We start from the raw sequence: 10,344 nt of genomic DNA on the forward strand, positions 1-10,344 counted from the left end.
CGTAACAGTGGAAAAAGTGTTAGGAAAGTAATGGAAGAGCCGACCAGCGTTAACACTGCTGAGATTTACCAACTGCTGCGTCAGCAGTTCCCAGATCTTAAAGACTGGATGGAGAAGAGATTCCCTGCTGATTCCTACCAAGAAGCTCTCAAACTTAAGAATGAGAATTTTGGAAAGATCCAACAGTCTTTCAGCGAAGTTCATAGAATCAGGAAGTTGCTGAAAATGGGCCAGTCTGTCTGTAAAGTCATTATTTCTGGTTTTTCCCAGGGAACTGGCTTCGTGCTGTTTGATAGGTTGATCTTGACCAGTGCACATTTGTTCAAAGGATGCGTCCAAGGAAAAAACATTCTGGATCATATAAACGTCTCTGCTCTATTTAACTATGATGATCCTGAGCCAGAGACAAATTACTTTTATTTCTCTGCTGAGAAAACATTTATCGACATTGATGATGAGCTAGATTATGCTGTACTCATGCTTGAACCAGGGGGCCAAAAATCCAACCCCAAAACGAATGTAGATAATGTAAAAGTTCCTCCAGGGCTGCTCAACAAATTTGGTCCTCTTCCTATAAATGGGGAGGCCTGTATTATTGGCCACCCAGCAGGAGGAGTAAAGAAAATTGATCCAACATGCATCATTGAGCCAACGGGGAGAGAACAAGCTGTCAATGATCATATAGCCAAACACAAAGATTCGATGTTCATCCTCCAATCAGTGTTTCAAATCCAGAATCGAGGCATTGAGGACATAATGATGGGTGGAGACAAAGCAGAAAAGGTGGCTACCTACCACACCTTCATGTATCACGGAGCATCTGGCTCTCCAGTGTTTGATGCCCATAGCAGGCTCTTTGGGATTCACACAGCAGGTTATTGTTATGAGCTCCCACACACGAAAGGCAGCGTTATTGAGTACGCTTATCCTCTGCTCACTATATTTGAAAAGTTTGTGAGCAATCTGAAGGAAAGTGGAAATGTTCAGATGCTAGAAAAGGTGAAGGAGGCAGCAACAGAGAATCAGCACCTTGACAAAATACTCCAGTTTGAACCAATGGAGGTCAATTAGACTGACTGTAGAAATGCTACAGCTGCAGATTTAGTTTTAACAGCTGTGGCCCTACAAATACAACTCTAACAAGATTCAGAAACTTATTTTTAAAAACCAAACAATTGTCCATTTATTGGCTTAATATCTACATTTTTACAGAGAGGCCTTTATGTGGGGTGGGGTGGTTATACCTTACACATTTCCTAGTTTACATTTAGACAGAAAAACCAAGAGTACCCAGGAAGATACGTAAATGCATGGAGAAAACATCATACTTCTTTCAGGAAGGTAATTGTCAGGAATAAAAACCAGAACTAATTTACTGGGCTGATTTTGTTTCATCCAGTGAAATTGCCACCTGAGTCTTGAACAGGAGTAAAAACCCATCATAAAATAAATTTCCTAAATTAATCAAAGATAATCTTCCTTCCAAAGAAACATTTTCTTCCATTTCTCCATTTTATCCTAACAAGATCACCGCTATCCCTATTTCTACTATTGGGTGAGAGACACTAACATCCTGGTTGGGTTGCTGGTTAAGACTCCAGGTTTTTTTTACCACTTTTATTTTACCTACATACACATTAGTTTTGGGGGGTTGTGCCTTACGTTGCTTTAATCAGTTTCATTTTAATTCAGCACTGCTTTATTAATGCCAAAGGAGAAATAAATGCAGTAACACATTTTATTTTCAATTATTTGTTGTAGATGTTAATTGCTGAAGGCAGGAAGGATCTTCTGTGGTGTCTGTCTTAAGGCCAGAACACACTGAATCCGATTTAGTGTCCGATCCGCCAGAAAATCGTGTCAGATGAGGTTGTGACGTTTAGTGCCCATTGAAAGTCAATTGGGATGATCACAACCGACATAATTTTACACAAAGGGGCTTGCATAGCACATCTGACTGAGATAGACCCCAGGTGTGTTTTAGTCGGAACTACACATCAATTAGTCGGCAATTTCATGAGTCTGACCAGAACATGTTGACAAAGTAAAACTAATCTGCTTTGGGTGAAAATACAAAATAAAATATGTTAATTGCACGGGGAAAGAATCATTTTTGGAGTGGCACATTGCGTATATAGTAAGCGGGACAGATTCATTTAAAACAATGAATGAAAGATTAAAAAAAGAATATGATCGTTTAGGAGGACAGAAAATAGATAAAGTAGTGATCCTCTATGAGTCTCAAAGAAACGAGGGACAGACAACGCAGTTTATCATTCTCCTCAGTAATTTAAGTAATTTGCTCTGATGCTGATTTGTTTTGGGGTATTTTCATGCTGATCAGTGTCTCGGTGAAATAACAGTTTCTGTTTGGCTTTTTGTAAATATCTAATAGTATTATTTTGTTTATCAAAACAAATAATAAGGAAACTATAAAACCAATCAGGTAATTTGATCCCCACTCCTCCAGCATAGTGGAACAGAGACATTTTCGCTTTCTAATTCCATTCAAATAAGTCATGGACTACTCTTTGTCCTTCTTTAAATAGTTTAAATTTGGATCAGTCTATGTTTATTAATGACATCCATCGTTTACATCCACTCCTTTTCGGTCAGGTAGGACCACAGATTAATTTACGCTAAATCTGGCAACGAATCTTGTTCTACACAATATAAAATAAGTGGACACAACCAGTCCAAGAGTCACCTTACCTGCAACCTTTAGCTGCTGCTCAAAGTATTTAAAACTTAAGAGATTTTAGCACAATTTCTTCCCAGCAATATTCATAACTTTTGTTTTTTACTTTTTCATTTCTACATTTTAATCAAATATAATCAACAACCTACATAGATCTTTGCTTATTTTACAGAGTTGGTGGATTTCTAACTATACTTCAGTTTATTGTTGCACTGTGTGATTATTTTATTGTAAACTAGAGATCGACTGATACTGACTACTTTCCTGATACTGACATTAACATCAGTCTAACTGATCACCGCTATGTGCTGCAGACATGTTTTGGACAATTCTGAGAGCAGATATTTATTTTCCTGCATTAACATAATCAAAATGGCACAGTCATAGAAAAAAAATGACAAAAATCTCAATTAAAAGAAAAAAAAAGATTGTTAATGATTAACCAACTAAACATTAACAATGGATAGTAAATGTAGGGGAACAGCAAAGCATTTGCTTTACGTGATCTAAAGGCATGGCTGCTGAATGTAATAACGAATGGGCCAACCCATGCACATATCAAACTGTACAGGAAAGAATCACATTATTTGATTATTTGACAGCCGATGTATCGTCTATCTCTATTGTAAACAATATTAATGTTCTATCATCATTTGAAGTTAAAGCACAACCCAATAAAAAGCATTTCTAACCTTTGTTAAAAAAATGTATGTTACCTCTGTTACATAAAGACTAAAAACGTGTAATAAATACTGTACTTCTCTTTATTCAATCAGACTCCATTTAATGTCTGTAACTGAATAAAAATTCTGTACTGGTAAATTAAAGTAAAAAACATTTCCATGGGTCTGACTTTTTTTTACCTGCTTTGGTTTCATTACTGAATTCCTTTGAAGATTATTGTTTTCAAAAGTCATACCAGTTCTACCAGGCAGACTTAATCTCCCAGGCTGAGCTGTTTCGCATCCTCAATTGGCTTTTTTTTTGCCCTCTGATTGTTAGTCATGTTTGACTTCACCTGGTTGATGAATTTTATGCTGTTTTTTGCTTGTTTTTTTTTTTTCTACATCACTTTTAATGCACTTTCTTAATAAAGTGTTTTAAAATTAAGTGTCCTCTACGTTTTCTTGTTGTATCATGCTTAGTCTTATCGTGTTATGTATTTGTCGTCTCCTGCTTCATCTGAGTCGTGGGGGCAGCAGTCTCAGAAAATTCGCAAACCTCCCTCTCTGCAGACACCTCCAGCTCCTCTTGGAGAAGCTCTAAGGTGCTTCCAGGCCAGAGGGAGAGAAATAGTCCCTCAGTCATGTCCTGGGTCGTCTACTACTTCTCTTCCTGGTGGGACGTGCCTGGAATACGTCCCGAGGGAGATGTTCAGGGAGCATCCAGAAAAGATGTCCTAACCACCCCTCAATGTGGAGAAGCAGCTCTACTCCAAGCCTCTCCAAAATGACTGCACCTCTCATACTATATCTAAGGGAATGCCCAGCCATCCTGAGGAGAACTCTGCTTTCAGACGCTTGTACCCGGGATGACTGATACTTTTATTTCTAATCTTATTGCTCAGTTTTGATTTTCAGCCAAATATGTTTTTTGACTTCATCGTTCATTTAAGGAATCGATCTTACAAAACTCTCATTGCAGTTTTTGTGGACATACAGTTTTTCTGTTTTTTATATTTAGCTCACAATTCCGACTTGTTTCGAGGAACTTTATAGCATTTATAGTATTTAGGGTTAATGTTTCACACTTTTTTTCTGTCATTCGACTTGCGAAAACCTGAGTCTTAATGTGTAGTGACGTTGGAGCCAGTTTTTTTTCTTCCAGTTTAGTCACACCCTTCAGCTGTTATTATCTTATTGGCACACCCTCAACAAATATTTTACCTTGATGTTTCATCAGAAACATAAGCCAATAGAAAATGTACACCTGTAAGAAAGATGTAAAAGCCATCCTCTTCCTGAACTGTACACTGCTTGGCGAGGGAAGCAGGGGGGAGGGGACGTTTCCTGGCATTTCTAGATCGTAACCATAAATGACTTTGTGTATTTTATTCAGAATGCAATTTTTCAGTTTTGATATGAAACAAAAACAAGTACGTACTTACATTAGCTGTTTGCGCACACAAAGCGTAGACAGCCTCCACCATAAGGCTTTTAAGATACGTCTTCCGCTCAATAAATGGGGGAATGGCTTACACCACTCCTTTGGGATGGGCCCAGCCTGGTCAAGAAAAATCCAACCACTAGGCACTAAGTGCACCAGGGTGGAGTCCCAGCTCTGACGTACCAGGTGACATCAAGTGCCTTGATCTTTTCATCATCATTAGGGGTTTGGAACTACTCTTTGTCTGACCCGTGTTTGCTTTTAAGCCCCTGACAACAGAGCCTCTGGGATCATCTGGGCACTGAAACCACTCCAAAACATTAATGTCGTGGATCCTGGAGGGGATCATGTTTTGATTTATTCACTATTGCATTTTTTAACCTAAATTATACAGGGAAAGTTTTCAGTCATGTTTGCTGCAGTTGCTAAAGCCTTCGTATTAAACTAAGTGTTGGGGAGTGTTGGCCTAGTTGTTATAGCAGTTCGCTTGTGCTCTGAGAAGGTTGCAAGTATCTGGTTCGATCCCCATAATCTGCATTCTGGGTCTTCAGCGAGACCCTAAAAACCACATTGCAATGTAGAGTAATCACTGCTTTAAAGGCTGATATCATTTTCCCTAAAAATATAATCATACCAACAGTTCTTCTGAATATCTTGTTCAATCTAAAATATCTGTTTTGCTGTTTCTCCCTCCTACTTTATCAATAAAAAAAAAAAATATATTTACTTGTGAGACGACCATAGCCTTGACTCTTCTTGCTGTTTGCTTTGTCAAACATTTTATGCAGTTACTGTAAGATAAGGGACATGTATTGAAACATTGTGGGAATCTGTCCCTTCATGCAACTTGATTTTCCTCTGATCTCTATTGTTTCCATTTCAACAGTTTTAACAGAAGGTACTTTATGACCAATGAATGGTTGTTTACAATATACTGTGTTGTTTGGCTATCTGAATCACATATCACATTTTGGGGATTGAGGCCAGCATGTTGAATAAAGAAAAACAATTAACTTCAGGAGATTGAATGATAACTGCTGTAAAAAAAAAAGATAAAAAAAAAAACAAAGTAAATTACACAGGTAACATTTAGTTTCTCCAACCTTTTCTGTCTATTCTTCTGGATTCACCTGCAAAAGAAGAAATAAATGCAAAGGTTAAAAAAAAACTACAAATTTGCAGCTGATACTTTTATTTCCAATCTTATTGCTCAGTTTTGCTTTTCAGTCAACTCTGTCTTTTGACTTCATCTTTCATTTAAGGAATTGATCTTACAGAACTCCCAGAACAATTTTGCTGGACATACAGTTTTTCTTTTTTTATATATTTAGCTCACAATTCCAACTTGTTTCCAAGAACTCTATAGCATTTATAGTATTTACGGTTGGTGTTTTACACTTTTTTTCTGTCATTCAAGTTGCAAAAACCTGAGTCTTGATGTCTAGTGGTGTGGGAGCCAGTTTGTTTTCTTCCAGTTCAGTCACACCCTTCATCTGTCTTCTTGGCACACCCTGAACAAATATTTTACCTTGATGTTGCATCAGAAACATAAGTCAATAGAAAGTGTACACCTGTATGAGAGATGTAAAATACATCCTCTTCATGAACTGTACAGAACTTGACAAGGAAAGCAGGGGTGAGGGACATTTCTTGGCATTTTTCGATCTTTATCATAAATTACTTTGTGTATTTTAATCAGACTACAAGTTTGCTGTTTTGATATGAAACAAAAACAAGTACTTGCTTACATTAGTGTGGAATAAATTACCCTTATCTAACACTCTGATTCAGAACCAGAGAAAAATTACTTTTTCTTCTCTGCTGAGAAAACATTTGTCGCCATTGACAATGAGCTAGAATATGCCATACTTGTGCTCAAACGGGGGGGCCAAAAATCCCTCCCCCCACAAAAAAAAAAAAAAAAATAATATAATGTAAAAGTTCATTCAGGGCTGCTCAACAAATTTGGTCCTCTTCCTATAAATGGTGAGGTCTGTATTAGGAGGAGTAAACAAATTTGATCCAACATGCATCATTGAGACAAAGGGGAGAGAACAAGCCGTCAATGATCATTTAGCCAAACACAAAGATTCGATGTTCAACCTCCAATCAGTGTTTCAAATCAAGAATCGAGGCATTGAGGACATAATGATGGGTAGAGACAAAGCAGAAAAGGTGGCTACCTACCACACCTTTATGTATCAAGGAGCATCTGGCTCTCCAGTGTTTGATGCGCATGGCAGGCTCTTTGGGTTCCCACACATGAAAGGCAGCGTTATTGAGTACGTCTATCCTCTGCTCACTATATTTGAAAGGTTTGTGAGCAATCTGAAGGAAAAAGGAAATGATCAGATGCTTGAAAAGGTGAAGGAGGCAGCGACAGAGAATCAGCACCTTGACAAAATACTCCCGTTTGAACCAATGGAGGTCAATTAGACTGACTGTAAAAATGCTACAGCTGAAGATTTAGTTTTAACAGCTGTGGCCCTACAAGTACAACTCTAACAAGATTCAGAAACTTTTTCTTGAAAACCAAACATTCATTGGCTTAATATCTACATTTTCACAGAGTGTTGGGATCTGGAGGTCTGTCCACCTTTCTCCTACAGAGGGCCTTCTAGGTCTCCGGGAGCTGGAGCTGACTTCACACCTGCGGCTCGTTTGCTCATCAGGACACCAGCATTTAAGGAGAGGCAGAGCAACACTCCAGCGCCAGAGTGTTTGCCAGTTAAAGAAGTACCTGTCTGAACCCTGAAACTCTGGAAGAGTTTCTCAGTCTGAAACCAGCCTGTCTGATCTCTGAAGAACTCTGGAAGTCAAATCTGTCAGATACCTGCCTGCCCGCTCTCAGAAGAAACTGAAAGAGAAACACAGATCCGAATCTGCAAGATCTCACACCAAGCTCTGCCTCTGCCTTGCCCTCTGCCTGCCGACAGCCTCTGGNGACCTACACTCATTCTACCAGCAAAGATACCTGGACATCTGCTAACCATTCTGTCCCCCTCTGCAGAGAAACCAGTCGTGACCAGTCCTGGACCTGATTACCCCCAGAATCAGTGCTTTATTCTCATTGTGTCAAACAATAAACTGTTGAACTTTTTCCCAGAGTCCGTGTGTTCTGCATGTGGGTTAGAAACCTTAAAACAAACATGACACAGAGAGGCCTTTATTTGCAGGTGGGGTGGTGGTAGAAGAGGGGGAAGGTATAACCTGAAAAGGGCTGCTTAATAAATCAACTGTCCACAACCTGTATTTTAGATTACATCTAGACAGTCGGAAAAACCTGGAGTACCCGGGAAGAAACACAAATATTGGGAGACACCATCATACTTCATTCAGGAAAGTAATTGTCAGGAATATAGCCCAGAACCATTTTACTGGGCTGATTTTGTTTCATTCAGTGAAACTGTTCCCTAAGTTTTGAACAGGAATAAAAACCCATTAAAATACATTTCTTACACTAATCAAAGACCATCTTTCAAAGAAACATTGTCTAAAAACGTTGCCGGCCCCCATCAAGTATTCTTGGTGAACATCACCAGTGGCCATTGAGTGAGAGGTGACGAACATCCTGAACAGATTGCTTTAATCAGTTTTGTATTTTATTCAGCACTGCTTTATTAATGCCAAATGAGAAATTAATGTAGTAACACATTTTTTAATGTGTTTTTGTAGGTGTTGATAGCTGAAAGCGATCGGACGTAAAAATCAAAACCCGTCCATGTTTGACCTTACCTACAACCTTTAGCTGCTGAAAGTATTTAAAAGCTTAAGAGATTTTTTGTCAGTTAATACAATTTCTTCCCAGCACTATTTAGAACTTTTTTTTCCACTTCTACATCTTATTTAAATATAATTAACAACCTACATGGATTTTTGCTTGTTTTACAGAGTTGGTGGATTTCTAGATGTACTTCAGATTAGTTTTGCACTGTTTGATTATTATATTTGTTCAGAAATATTGCCACAAATGGCACCAAATTAATTTGGTGAATCACATACCAAACCCCACCTCCCTTTGTAAGTGGAACAAAGGACCTTGCTTCTGGAAGCTTCCACCTTTTACACAGTCAGCTCATCCATGGACCAAAGGAAAGGAAGCTGTGATCTCAGCAGGAACCCCCCCCCCCACGTAACTCAGGATTTAAAAACATAACACGGCAGAACATCTCTCTCTTTTCCCTGAGCTCGATCGCCTGATAGGAGAGGAATATTTCATGTGGAATACCCCTGGAAGCTATCTAAAAGTAGCTCTCCGTTTTCTGCGTCAGAAGTCACTGACTGCAGCGTATCATCGTGCCTGGTAGCTGAGGTGGGTGAGAAAGAATGTAGCCTTCCTCTGCGCACATGCTGGGTGTGGAATTCCCCTTCCAGGTGCCGCAGCGCATTGAAACGGCGTGTTGTGAGGGGACGCCTTCGTAGACAAGCCGTTAGTACCTTCCTGCTCCCATGCCATACCCCCTATTTTTAATTTTTATCAGAACTCTGGCTGCAGCAATTTGGATCAGCTGAAGGCTGATTGTAAATAATTGCTATTGTCGACCCTTCAATTAACAAATAGATGGACTGCAAATGCAACAAATGCATGGATTAGTTTCTCGGCATTACCTCTCGACAGGATACTTCTAATTTTTGAGATATTCTGCAGTTGAAAGATGGAAATTCTACACACAGAGTATTTGGGCTATAGTTCATGTTATGGACTTAATTACATTAACCTCACTTAATTCTTTTACTTTAGTTATGACAACTTACTTTTGGGAGTTCAATTAACTTAACAGTCACGCATTTTATCTTAAACTAACTTTTTACTTTGAGTCTAAGTGAAACAATGAAGTTTAATGCAGCTTTAGTCAGCGACGTTAGCATACATTTGCTAATTAGCATTAGCATTTCTGGCTAGAGCCCTGTTGTGTTAACTTCTCTTACCCACTTCTCTTTCCAGGCCTAGAACCAAGAATCCTCAAACCACATAAGGTGAGCCATATTTTCTTCTTCATCAAGCTTCTAATTTTAGATAAAAAAAAAAAAAAGTTAAATGCAAAATGAATATGCTATTTTGATATTATCAAATATTATCACATTATCAAATTGGCAATCCTTTTGGGGAAAGCGTAGTCTGATTCGGAGAGATGGCATCCATCCCACTCTGGATGATGCAGCTCTTCTTTCTAGGAATCTGGCCACATTTATTAGTCCTCCAAAACCCTGACCACCCAGGGTGCAGACCAGGAAGCAGAGTTGTAGTTTAACACACATCTCCGCAGCTTCTCTGCTGTTACCCACTCTTTAGTCCATCCAGACAGTGTCTTGCCCACGACCAAAATCTAATAAATTAGCAAATATTCCCAAATGAGTAAATCATGATAATCTAATTAAAACCAAAATAACTCCAATTGGGGAAAAAGTTAAAACAATTAAATGCGGTCTGTTTAACATAAGATCGCTTTCCTCTAAAAGTCTGCTAGTTAATGACTTGATTTGTGATAATCACATTGACTTGTGTTGCCTTACAGAAACCTGGCTGCAGCAAGAGGATT

The 10,344-nt window shown here is 38.7% G+C and overlaps 1 protein-coding gene across 1 annotated transcript; it reads left to right on the forward strand.

Moving 5' to 3' along the window:
- Nucleotides 1-30: 30 nt before the first annotated feature.
- LOC107084228 (protein FAM111A-like) lies at nucleotides 31-3,105 on the forward strand. The gene has a single exon (XM_015373959.1). It carries the CDS (start codon nucleotides 31-33, stop codon nucleotides 1,069-1,071), a length of 1,041 nt encoding a protein of 346 aa, XP_015229445.1. The 3' UTR covers nucleotides 1,072-3,105.
- Nucleotides 3,106-10,344: the final 7,239 nt, after the last annotated feature.

This window comes from Cyprinodon variegatus, unplaced genomic scaffold, assembly GCF_000732505.1.
Source record: "Cyprinodon variegatus isolate N-32 unplaced genomic scaffold, C_variegatus-1.0 Scaffold95, whole genome shotgun sequence".
Classification (NCBI taxonomy): domain Eukaryota; kingdom Metazoa; phylum Chordata; class Actinopteri; order Cyprinodontiformes; family Cyprinodontidae; genus Cyprinodon; species Cyprinodon variegatus.

Bases quoted from the DNA above. Each gene is read 5' to 3' on its own strand.
- LOC107084228 (XM_015373959.1), top strand. From the start codon at position 31: ATGGAAGAGCCGACCAGCGTTAACACTGCTGAGATTTACCAACTGCTG.